At 35.9% G+C, this 13,560-nt stretch overlaps 1 protein-coding gene across 2 annotated transcripts; it reads right to left on the bottom strand.

Moving 5' to 3' along the window:
- Positions 1-340: 340 nt before the first annotated feature.
- On the bottom strand, positions 341-12,333 carry LOC111918065 (uncharacterized). Of its 2 annotated transcripts, XM_023913734.3 has the most exons (16): positions 11,916-12,333; positions 10,963-11,481; positions 9,684-10,865; positions 9,255-9,579; positions 8,910-9,165; positions 8,589-8,805; positions 8,141-8,475; positions 7,632-8,036; positions 6,361-7,522; positions 5,909-6,262; positions 5,535-5,772; positions 2,299-5,149; positions 1,837-2,156; positions 1,392-1,761; positions 903-1,253; positions 341-769 (listed from the first exon to the last, which is right to left on the bottom strand). In XM_023913734.3, the coding sequence occupies exons 1-16, from the start codon at positions 12,039-12,041 to the stop codon at positions 682-684; spliced, it is 9,099 nt and encodes a 3,032-aa protein (XP_023769502.1). In that variant the 5' UTR covers positions 12,042-12,333; the 3' UTR covers positions 341-681. The 2 variants fall into 2 exon arrangements, with proteins under 2 accessions (XP_023769502.1, XP_023769500.1); XM_023913732.3 differs by having other exon boundaries at positions 1,392-2,156; positions 11,916-12,332.
- Positions 12,334-13,560: the final 1,227 nt, after the last annotated feature.

Raw genomic sequence — 13,560 nt, 5'->3', positions numbered from 1 at the left:
GGTTGAATAGCTTGAGAGTTGTAGAATCTTGAATACATGATGTGTTTTCTCGTTTATATGGTTCTCATTTATATAGTAATATGAGGGATAATTATGTAAAATTAGAAAGAAAAAAAGGATGAGGATACGATGGACTTCTCTCAAATTTGGGAGGAAGATTAGAAGGGAAGATCTTTCCTTATCTTCTTTTCTTTTCTTTCCAAATCATCCAAAAAAAAACTCGGGAACAAGATTTTATCAGCCTTTCCCCTGATTCCTTCCACTTACCTCCCCTTCCCCCTTAAATGAGACTCGGGAATGAGGTGTAAGTGAAACAAGACTAAGCACATGCACATTCATAAAACTAATAATGCCCGTACAACTTAGGCCAAGTAGCTAGTGGAAATTAGTTATCAATGTCAAATCAAAATATCTAAGTCAAATTATGTTTCATATACATAACACCCACAATGAAAACATAAAAATCAAACCAGGAAAGAAGTGATTTGCTGAAGTTGATAATCAAATTCTCTGCTCTTCCTTTGGCTTGAAGGAACCGGAAGCCATTTTATCATATGCAAAGCACCCCTTCAGTTCCTAGAGAGGAGAATGAGGTCTCTTTTCTCTAATTCTCTTTCTTCGGTTTTTACTTTATATATATGAAGTTTGCGAAATACCTTAAGAAGCATCAGTACCATTTAATCAAGTTTTCCTCCACATGCGAATTCCCAAGAATGCTACCGCCAAACCTAGAAAGCTACCACATTTCACAGCGTCCAATGTATTTATCCTGCAACATACATAACAACAAAGTGCAAAAAGTTTCCATATTAAACAACCAAAGGTTAACAAAAACATGTATTAACCAGCATTTTTCTTTAATTATATGTATATAACATAGATATATAAGAGTTATCACTAACCTCCTATCAAAAGGAGAAGATGGCTCCTGGTCATTGTATGCACTATTTTCTTCACACATAGTTGTATCTTCTCCAATAACATATTTTCCCTTCCTTTTCTTGTTTTCCATATCCAGAGTTGTATCATTGCTGCTTTGGCTTTCTAACCACAATTCCAGAGGTGAATGATCACCAATGCTGAGTTCATCATGATCAGTTTCATCCACCTGAAGAGCCTCAGTTATGTTGCTGCTCTCTGAACCCACATAATTAAAGACACCATCTACCACTGCTCTACTTTGCAGCTTCTCCACAAATGTTGGCACAGTTGTTTCACCACTCTTAGAAACTAGAAGACCCACTTCGAGTTGACTGAAAATGGAAGTCCAGACACTCATATGTATGTATGTATGTATGTATGTATATAAATAAGTCAAACAAATATACTTAGTTTAGAGGGTTATAAATAAAAATAAACCACTTGAAAATTTACAATATTGGAAGTCTAACCTTGTATCGAATGCAGAAGAAGGTTGCTTCAGGTCATTGAATGTGGTGTTTGCTTCCTGCAGAGTTGTATCTTCTCCAGCACAGTGATGTCCATCCACAAGAACAGTAGTAAATGTATTTAGACTGTTGCTGCCTTTCTTCAATTTACTTTTCCCTTTACCTTTATTGATTTCCGCATCCTGAATGTTCATATTGCAGGTTTGTTTTTCTAGCATCAGTTCCATCGGTGGATGATCATTGCTATTGTCATCACCATTAAATGTATTTACACTGTTGCTAACTTTGTTCTTTTGAATCCATTTCTCCATGTTCTTACCCTTCCCTTCCTTAAATTCAACATCCTTAGACTTCTCATTGCTGGTTTGTTTTTCTAGCATCAATTCCACCGGTGAAAGATCATTGATATGTACATCACCAGTAGTAAATGTACCTAAACTATTGCTACCTTTGTTCTTCTTAATCCACTTCCCGTTGTTCTTTCCCTTCCCTTTCTTGATTTCTGCATTCTGAGTGCTATCATCACTGGTTTTCTTTTCTAACAACGATTTCAGCAGTGATTGACCAACATTGCTGTGTTGATCATCAGCTTCCTCCACACACTTCTCCTCTGAACCCACCTTTTTAACAACCTTCCATTCCTGACCAATGACAGATTGACCAGAGAAAGCATCTACCATTCTCCTGCTACTTTGCAGCCTCTCTGCAGTTGTTTGGACACCAGTTCTTTTTCCACTAGTAGAATCTGGAAGCTCCACTTTGGGTCGACTGAATATGATAGTCCACACATCCATATGTATATAAATGAGTCAAAAGAACGCAAGGAAATACTATTTCAATATATATTCTAGTTTAAAATGGTTTAAACATTAATAGACAACTTAGCATTTTACAATATTGCAAGTCTAACCTCATATTAGATGCGTAAGAAGCCTGCTTCAGGTCACAGCATGAGTTGTTTCCTTCCTGTAGAGTTGTAAGGTCATCCCATGAGTTTTTTGCTTCAGATAGAGTTGTAAAGTCACCCCATGAGCTGTTTCCTTCCTGTAGAGTTGTATGGTCATCCCATGAGTTTTTTGCTTCCGGAAAAGATGTAAGGTCACCCCATGAGTTGTTTCTTTCAAGTAGAGTTGTAAGGTCATCCCATGAGTTTTTTGCTTCAGGTGGAGTTGTACTTTCTCTGGCACAAGGTTGTTCATCCAATAAAACAGTAGCTAATGTATTTTGAGTGTTGCTGCCTCTGTTTTTTTGACTCTTCTTCCTTCTGCTATTTCCCATCCTTGTTTTGTTTCCTGAATCCTGAGTGTTACTGTTGCTGCTTTGACTTTCTACCTCCAATTCCACCAGTGAATGGTCACCGTTGCTTTGTTCATCGCTAGTTTCCTCAACATGATTCTCCTCCCGAAGAGCCTCACTTGTTGTAGCTTTGTCTCTCTGGGGATTATGTGTAGTTTCACCTGGGAACAATACACTCATTATTTCCATTCTAGACCTCCTTAGGTCCACAAATATTGCACATGGAGCATGGACTCTTGGAGTTGCATTTCCTGAACTCACAATTAGAAGAGGATCTTCTATGCTTGCAAATGCTTCTGCAACCATATCTGGATTTAAATTCAAGTTACAACCGTTCCATCTCCTTAGAAGATCACCTACAAACTTCTTGGGAAGCAAATAAGCAATATTGTTCCACCCCAACAGCAAATCAATTATTACTTGGGAACAATCTAATAACTGCAAGGAAATTAAAGAAACTATCATAACCAATTTCAATGCTATCAGTGGATGGTAATAAGTCGCAACAATGTTAGATCGTCCAATCCATGATATGGTTTCCTCTTTTTCGTAGAGAATGTGCTGAACTATTCCAACAAGAAAGTGTGCGATATCCTTCGAAAATATCTGTTTTGAATCTGGAGTAGACATCATGTGAAAATGAGTATACCATTCAACAAAAGTAGATTTTGTAGTGAAAAAGACTCCTAACGAGAAAGATGCCATGAAAAGAAGACGATCCACGAGATACACAAAACTGTGAGGTGACATGTAGCCAGGAAACCACCAGTAAGCTCTATAAGTATCTTCCAGAGCATTCTGGAGTGTTAGAGCAACATAAACCTCATTGAAGCCATCTTCCGAAAATTTCTCAGCAAATGACTTCCATAAGGGATTCCATTGAAGACCCCTAATAATCTTCTCCTTAACTGCAACAGATTTTTTGGAACTAAGACATATCATCATCACTCTCCCAGTTGTCCAATAGGTGAGGTCACGTTCAATGTTGAGGTGCTGAAGAATAACTTCCTCCAGCAAGTTCATTGAAAGATCACTCTCCCTTAAGGCAATCAAGCTCCTGGAGACTGAATTTCGCCAGTCTAATGGAAACACATAGTCAAAATATATCATAGAGCTTCCAAGAAAAACTTGCAAAGTCTTCATATGATCAATTGTGAGGTTGAGATACTGGCAGTCTAAAAGAAACTTGGATACCTCAAAAATGTGAAGAAGAGACGTGCTTTGGTGAAATGAAGAACCCTTTAGAGTCAAATTATAGAGAGATTGAAGAGTTTCAAGCACCTTCACACCCACAGAAAATAAATCTGACTGCCAATATGACCGAATAGCAAGCCCCAACTGCTTGCCATCTAAAGTTAGAATTTCTCCATCCCTATGAAACCCCTTGTCATCGCTAACATTTCTTACCCAATCAAAATCCTTGTTGACTAACAAGTAAACAATGTTTCCTTTTACATATTGTTTCCTCACACCAAAATAATTTAAACAGAAATCAACATGACCCTCATGCTCATTTGGTTCTGCATTCTCAAGTCCTCCAAGACTCTGGAAGATATCCATGACGTTGTCCTTCCAGAGATTAAAATAAAAAACCAGAGTTCTAACAGAAACTTGATTCTGAGAGATCATGTCCTCTACATACTTACTAATATCAATGGGTAACTCATCCTCCCAGTCATACTTTAAAATATTCAACTGAAGATGAGCATCCAAAATCTTTCTAATTGATAAGAATACTCCCCTCAGACTCTTGTGTTGCTGGGAAGAATGCAAATGCTTCTTCAGCTCAGACAAGCAGCTCTGGTGATTAGAGAGTACTTTAACCTCACTACAAACAAAACTAAAAAAACTATCCGAATCCATTTTTGCAAGTAACTTTGCTTTCTTACAAAGTGATTTCTTCTGAGCAAATGGGATCAATGGCCAACCTTTGTTTCCAGTTCCCCATAAAGAGTTAGAGAACACGTACCACAGTAGGAGCAATGTTGCTTCCTCAAAATGAGCAGCCTTCTCCAAAAGATCAGCCTCTTTCAGAACATCACCCCATGACCCTGCAAGCTCAGCAGCATCCAGAAAATGCCCTGATTCTTCTTCCAACAGCAAAAGATCTTTAAGGCAGCCTAACCACCTCAAGAAAACACGTTTTGATTCCATAGAAGAAAAAGCTCTGACAAATTTCATCATGGAGTTATTGTCTTTGCGCTCGTAGTAACTAAGAGCACAACTCTCCAGAAAATCTTGCTCAATTTGTTCTATTTCTTTACTTCGAACATGAACATGCTCTTTCCAATATTCTATATACTGGAAACCTGTATCAAAAACTTCCCCTTTTCTGCAAACTGACAGACAGTTAGAAAACTGATCTCCCTTGGCATAAGCTTCTGCTGCATCACTATAACATCCTGCTAACAAGAAACACTCTGCTGCTGCATTAATGTCCCCACACTTATCCAAATAAATTTTTCCTGTACAAAAAGTTAGAATTAGATGATAGAAATTTACTACATAGAGAAATGCAACAAACTAAAATGAAATTGCTAGACTTTATAGCCGAATTACATCCTTTTTGTTGATCTAATGACGATAGCTAAAACCTAGATACTATGTTTTTCTGGGTATCATTGTTATTCTAATCATAAAGTTTAGATAATCAAAGAATTGCCGATTAACAGCATTTCAGATCCAAGTTTTGTCCGAAAAAATCAATTGAAATGCTCTCTTTTTATGTTCTTTATAACTTTATCAACGAGTAAAATTTGATAAACAATAAAACAAGGACACGGTTATGTTTTATCTTTTCATGTGCTTGAATACGTTAGACAGGCATTTATGATGGAGAAAAGAAGTTACCAGCTCTTTCATGGTCTCCCAAATCAGAATAACAAGTAGCTGCTAGCTCCAGTTTCCCAATGGACTCGAACATTTCACCTGCTTCTCTAAGATAACATGAAGCAGCTTTGGGATTCGTTTCACGCATCTTGTCAGCAGATGCTTTGAATTCAGAAGCCTTGGCCATTGTCTCCCACATCGAATCTCCAGCTTTTTCGAAGCACAATGTAGCCATTGCGAAAACATTCTCATAGAAAAGCTGAAAAACGTATATAGTCAAAGCATGTCAAATTAACATAACAGAAGATGACACACGAACATAAATCAGCAGCCTTTCAGACTATAAATACAAAAAGAACAGAGAAAACTCATAGCAATAATTGATAAGCATCCACCTTTTTACCACGCTCCAGCCACTCCTGAGGGCTGCTTCCACATTGCATTGCCCGTGCTACTGAATCATTCAGCTTCCTTACTTTAACAAGGCACCTTCCTTTCCAGTAATCGAACATTGGCTTGGATAGCTCCTCATTATTCTCACATATCCAAAGCCTTTGTCTTGTCCTAGTTATAGCGACATACAACTGTTTCAATTCAGAGCACAATACATTATGTCTTGAATCCTTGAAGCTCGGGAATGAATGAGGAAGTCCCTCAGTAAGCAAATCTTGTTCCTTCATGTAACCATATATAACACTCCACTGGTCTTTCAAAGGGGATGACCCAAAAAAGTTGTAGAGCAACACATCCTAAAAATAAGAAGATGTGAGACATCAAGAAGAAAAAGAAATTCAAAATCACAAAGGATATGTTAAAGCGTGTGACAGAAATGATAAGAGATACTGACCTGAAACTCAAGACCCTTGCACTCTTCTATGGTCAAAACAAGAGCACGCTTTCCAACATATTCACAAATCTCAGCCTTCACATAATTATCACGTACCAATATCACCTGTTCAGCACCAAAGCCAACAAATCCTTTACTTGTTCTTGTGCCACCAAGGATTTTCACAATAGCGTTTTTATCATTGCCAGAATTGAGCAAAACAGGAGCCTCCCCATAAAAAAGTGTTGACTCAGGCTCCAAAATGTCAATTGAGTGAGCAAAGTAACAGTATAGAATGTCAATGACACTCTGAGCTAATTTGAGCACACCAGCATGAGTTCTGGAGTTCTGTTTCAGTTGAAAGATCTCAAACATATCAACTTTCTCTTGTTTTCCAGATGTTCGGGTTCCTAAAAACTCGGTATAGAGCATAGATCGTATATCTTCAAGCCTAAAATCAATCCCTCTTGCAATGTTTTGCACAATATCACCCGCAAAACTAAATCCTTCATCAACATTTTGGCAAATATATTTGAAAAGAGAAATTTGCCTAATACTAAGATCTTGCACTTCATCAATGTAAATAAAGTCCATTTGGTCACCTTCATAACTCTTGGTTTTAAGTCGACGATGAAGATCATTTGCTAAATCTCCCAAATCAAATTCCCTACGTTCTGTTTTCATCTTTTCATAGGCTTGAAAGAGGGTGTTAACATTCTCTCTTTTTTGTTTTGTTAAAGTGGATGCACAATCTTCAGACAATAAAGAGTAGCCTTCATAAGTCAGTTTTCCATCAGGAATTTCTCCTCCTTTTATATGATAAACTATTTCGGTGAACACTCTTGAAGGATCAAGCTTCTTTTTTAAATTCGAATCAAAGTGGGGCCAGTAAAGCGAACAAAATCTGTCAAATGTAACGTTTCTTGATCTTATGAAAGTTTGCAATGCAACAGATCTTGAACTTATATAGTTACCATGAGAGTCTTCTCTTGCTTCATGAAATCTTGTAAAGAATGAATCACCCAATGTTTCATCCAACATCATCAGAAACTTATGAAATGTTATCACAAGAGGATAACTTTTCTCAGGGACATGAATGAATGTGTCTGGCACATCGGATTCTGATGTTATATCCACATCATCAAGATTAATCTCTCTTGATGAATTCCCATCACATGGAACACTGCCATATACATCAATGCTTGCAAGTTAGAAAAAGACCATAGAAAATCCCCATGTATAAAGGATCAAAAGCACACAAACTAAGTGAAAGAAACAAAGCATTTGTGCACCTTGTAACGTGGGAAACATGTTGTTTCACCACAGAACACGATTTTGGGTTGACTGTCACAAAAAGCTGTCGCAAAAGAGTCGGTTTGCTTTCTTCATGATCATCAACAACTTCGCCATTTCTGACTTGGTTGCTCTCTCCTTCAGAAGCAGAACGAAAAGACTGCTCATTTTGTAACAACTTCATTGTCAATATAGTGGTTTTTCCAGTTCCTAATCGTCCAATTATGAATGAACTTTTGGAGCATAAAAATGCATCCATCTGTTCATCAGAGAGATTCACAGGTAGATCAATTTCTCTACCAAAACGCAAATGGTCCACCATTCCAGGTGATAAGGAGTAGAACTTCAAATGCATCTGGATGATATTTTGGGATGACGCCCAACACTTGGGAATTTCCAAGTTCCTGAACAATTAAATTCAACATGACAACATGAAGTCCAAGGAACTAATTAAGCATGCATAATGAGAAGACAACTTAAAGATTTAGAAAAGTGCAAATGAGCATACCCCTCCAAATGTTTCGTTGTGCAACGATTCATATGATCATTTGTGTATGTAGCAAAAATGCTGTCAAGTTCTTTTCTCAATTTTGGAATCTCCTTCAAAGGTAGTATATCCCAGATCCTTAAAACCTGTATGTACTTGAACTCCTTGATGATATCAACTGTGCAAACAACATGGAGCCCTTCAACCTTATATATTTTCAAAACCTTTAAGTCTGTGTTTCCATCATTGGGACGCCATCCACCAGAGAGTTTCCGTAGAAAATCTACAACTACATTCTTCATGCGAGAATCCATCAGTTTTCCAAACGATTTTCTGAAATTATCGCTGAAGAGAATCTGATGGCATAAATTGCAAAAAAAGTATATGAAGAACAAAAACATGATAATCCATAATAACATATTTAAGGAAAAAGTAATCATGTTCTAAATGGAAGTCAAGTTAACAATACCTTCCATTTGACAGGTTTAAGAAGTAAGCTATACCCCTTAACCATATCATTAAGAGGTTCTAGCCCTTTTTTTGCATCTATTATTATCTTCTTCAAGCATTTATCAGCATCAGCATCAAACAAACAACGACGATTCCTTGCATCAAACACTAAATCTTTCCATATCGAGTCACTACGAGCCAGGGTTCTTTCGTTTCCCAATATCCAGAGACAATGCCTAGATAGAAATGGAAGAAAAGACATACAAATTTATTAGATGTAGTTCTAAAAAAGGAAAGCTATCTATTAAGATCGATAGATAAGAAAGTCAAAGAATCCCACCGTGCTCTGGTCAATGCAACATTAGTCCTTTGATGACTAGAAGTGAATCCGACATTCCCATGGCTATTCGATCTTACAGTAGATAAAATTATGATATCTTCTTCTCCACCCTGAAATCCATCGATTGACTTTACATTTACTGAAAATCCATCACGTTTCTCATACTTGTAACGAAGTTTCTCTTCAATCGATACAACTTGTGCAGCATAAGGAGATACAACACCAATGCTAACCTTTTTCTTGGACTTTTTCCATTCTATAAACATGAAATTAAGATGTGTTCAAGAAATCATTGAACATATAGTTACAAATCTTAAAAGAAAAGGATTAGATAAAATAGTATACCTTCATAAAGTTTCTGCACTATCTTAACCACAATAGACACCTCAACCATATTTCTTTTGCTCCCAACATCATCACCTTCTTCTCTTCCACCAACAATATTTATAAATGAATATGAACCAAACATCGGTCCTGAAAGATATTGCCTTCCATAGCTTTTACATGTCACATTTTCTGCATCCAGAATTTTATTTTGATAAAACTTCCTATTTGGGAAGGAACTTATTGTAGGATGCATTCTGTATTGAACATTCAGTAGATGCTTCGAATGACCCAACAAACTCAATCTTTCAAATAAGCTTCTTCCCAAGCCGCATTCACTAGAAACCTGTCCACAAACATTGATTCGATCTAAGTATAACTTAAAAGTAAAAATAAGAACAGAAGACAAAAGTTCGACAAAAATATATATAAAAATTAATATAGTCTTACACTGCTTTTAACCGTTGCAGGTAACTGGCACTCATCTCCAATGAGAATAGCATGTTTCATTCCAGGAATTTGAAGGGGAATGATGGCTTCAGACTCCTTCATCTGAGCAGCTTCATCTATAACCAGTAACTTCAAAGGGTCGATTTTAAATTTCTGCAACTTATAGGAAGTAGAAGTTGTGCAGAATATAAGAGAAGCTCTTTCATAACAAAACCGTGTTATTGCATCTCTGGAACCATTTGGAAGCTTGAGTCCTCCAAGAGATGTCTGCAGAGTTTTTAAAAGAGAAAGGGACATGATTCTGACAGAATTAATCGATGACATGTGTCCTGAGTTGACAAAATCATCTTCCAAAGGTTTAGAAACAAAAAGGTGCTCAAGTTCATCCGAAACCAGATTCTTTTTAGACAACAAAGATTCCAAAGAGCTTAAATTATCCAAAAGAGAGACCATAGTTTGGAAATTTTCTGGCTTCATGAAACTTCTTGGGATATGAGTACAGAATGTGATAATGCACTTTCTGAGTGGTAGTACAAAAGAACTGAATCGTACTCGCACAAACTCCGTGAATGAATTGATTTTCAAGTTGTTGGTTTTACTTTTGTTTTCATCTGTGAGTTGTTCTTCCTTGAACGATTCATTTTCTACAAAAACATGATATTGAGAAACACAATCTTCAAGTAAATCAATCATAGATTTTATACAATGCTTCCAACCAGACAGAGATCCAAGGCACTCTGTAAGCCTCTCAATTCGATGATCCAGATAGATTTCTTCAATGTCTTTTCCAACTTTCAACCTCTCCTTGTTGCCAAACAATAGCAAATCTCCAATGGAACAAAACGAATCACCACTTGCAGTTACAGTTTTAGATGATTCCTTTACCAAGCTTAGAACACGTGAAGCTACTGCTACTATGGCAACATTAGTTGGAGCACATGTAAGTGTCCTACACTTCATTTGCAAGAAGATAGAGAGCATCACACTTACAGTCATTGTCTTCCCTGTTCCAGGTGGACCCCATATTTGTTCCACAGAGGATTTATGACAACATTCCATTTTACTAATTGCTGCCATAATTGCCGCTTTCTGGGATTCATTCAGTTTAGAAACAAGACTTTGATCAAATCTCTGGATAGAACTATTGCAACCTAATGAACACATATCACACCTCTCGTTAACCTGTAACAAGACATCCATAATTAACAATGATGTTAAGACTTAAGAAAGGAAGATTCTGTTCAACTACATAAGAGTATAACTTCCAACAAGTTCTTACCACTGAATCAGGGTAAAGAATCTCTTTGATAATATCAAGATTCGCATGCTTGTGCAATGAATTCCAGATTCTTTTCTGGGTTGTTATATTCATCAAGAAAATAACAGATATCCGATCATGAAGTTCGATTTTTTGTGATGCAGCGACTTTAAACTGTACAGGTGTACCACTATCATCATCCTCTGTGTTATTTACTAATAAAAAAGCCCATGTACTACCCACACTCTGCAAATCAGAAACGGATCCGGGTTCCCCATTTGTTAAAATAAGCAGATCACCAGGTAAAGTCCGGTAAGATTCTTTTGGGCGTTCAGTGTTTCTCCAATTACCAACAGTAACATCATACACCATCTTCTCTTTACCTTTCGCCATCCTAAATGAAGAAACTTCACCACGTGGAGCTTTATCCATCATATTTACACTTGAAGCCAGTTCAGTACGTGTTTCCTCAAGCAAAGGATACACAAAAGAACGAAAGTAGTGTTCTTCAGACTGGAAAGTTAGTGGTATTTTCTCCACCTGCAAATCATGCATCGAGTCACAGGAAAGAGTTATGATAAACAATCCAGCCCAGAATGGGGAAAAAAAAGTTGACTTTGAGGTCAATGGGTTATAAAGTTTTCAAAAAAATTATGTGGTCTCTGTGACTCTTGGATATATACGTGAAATCGATAACAGACTTCATAATTATAAATATGAATAGACCAATGTTTCAGTTCAATTTTGTGATAAGATGTCCATAATGTTGACTGATTGAAAAAATAGACCAATGGTTTCCTGAACAAAGGGCTAATCTGAAAGAACTACAGTTTTAAAAAAAAAAGCAAGAAAGTTACAAGCATTATGTATGAAAGACTTCATATGATCAAGAATATGTTTACGTACGAAGTTAAAGAAGAATCAAAACAAGAGAATACTTTAGGAAGAAACGATCAAGTGCTTAAAAGAAAAACCTGATGTTCATAAAGGTTGTCATTGAGAATGTCGTCAAGAGACCATGAAAAGATCAACTGTGCAAAGTCGTGATCTTGGCTCTGGGAAGATCCTTTTTTCTTCCCAAAAGAACCCCCTTTCATCATCGCCTTCTACGAATTATCAGAAACCAAAGTGAGGATCTAAACTCGAATCAGATGAAACTGGGTTTTCATGTTCTTGTTCTTGTTTTGTCGTTTAGAAATATTATCTTAATGTCTAAGGAAGTGATCATGGGTAGAGATTCAGTAGCAGTGTCAAGATTCGACGATTGCTTTTCCAAAGCTTCTCCGTACATTAAAGGCAAAATAACAGTGGCAGGATTTTGAAAAAAAAAAAAAAGCAGATGGATCAAGATAGTAAAACCGTTCGGCTTTACGAAAATGAAGTCAAGTTCAAGTCTCCGCTAGTTCTCCATTTCTTTATGTTTTATCCTTTTCCTCGTTTTTCTTTGGCTTTTGTTTATTTCATGCACTCCATGTTCTTTCATTTTCCACGTATTGGAAGACAATAAAGCAGTAATGGGGGCCCTTTTTTTAAAGGGTTGTTGGAAATTTAAGATATTTAATTTCGGATAGTATACACGAAGATAATCCAAGTTTAACAAGATTTATAGTATATCTCTCTTCTCTAAATTTTTTTTTTTTTTTACTTGTTATATTCTTATTCAATTTATCAAATATCATTTAATGGTTATTTTGAATTAATTTTTTTCATATGTTATTTTATGAGTTTTTTTATTTTATAAAATTCTATTTTAATAAAATAAGTATAATAAATATAATAATAATTTGATATTAATTTCATTAATTAATTTACCTTTCAATTTCAAATTTTCCAAAATTAAAGTCATTAGTTTCTTTTATTTATTTAAATTTAAAGGATAAAAAACATTTTCATTATAATAATTCATTATTTTTCTTATTTTCTTTTAAATTCAAAGTTCTTAAATTTTTTGACATTTATATTTAACTTTTTTTTTAAAATTAACTCATGTAATATATAGGTCTCACAACTAGTTTTATATTAACGATGATGATAACTTATAGACAAAATTGCAAAAAATGGTCTTTATGGTATGTGTTTTTTTTTTCATCTAAATCCCAATTTTTTTATATTGGTGGTCCTTTTGATCATATTTGTATATTGTTTTGGCCCTCTGAAAATTAAAATGACATATTATACTCCTTTATTTTTATTTTTACATTTTTTACTATTTATGTTTATATTTTAATAATAAAAAAAGAGGTCTCTCTCTCATATGAAATCATCAGCTAAACTTTTGTATTCGGTTCTTTCCAGACGCAAACTCATATGGAGGAATAGACCCATCACTACCATCGACTCCAATCTTTTTCCTATAACTCACCCTCTCCTTTATATCATCCTAAATCAGTTTAAGAATTTCATTCAAATGTGCCATCGGCTCTAATTCTCTGTATCTCTTGATCCGTGTTATCTGGTAAGCTTTTTCGTTAGGTTCTGCAGTGATTTCGTGTTCAAGAATAAGGAACAAAGTCGATTCTTTCCTATTAATCTGGAACCCTAAATCGATTTCTTCAACGTGTATGTGTTCGAGAATCTGGAACAAAATCAATGTTGACCCATAAATCTAGAATAAATTGA

This window comes from Lactuca sativa, chromosome 8, assembly GCF_002870075.4.
Source record: "Lactuca sativa cultivar Salinas chromosome 8, Lsat_Salinas_v11, whole genome shotgun sequence".
Lineage (NCBI taxonomy): Eukaryota > Viridiplantae > Streptophyta > Magnoliopsida > Asterales > Asteraceae > Lactuca > Lactuca sativa.
This window is presented reverse-complemented; position numbering and strand designations above follow the sequence as displayed.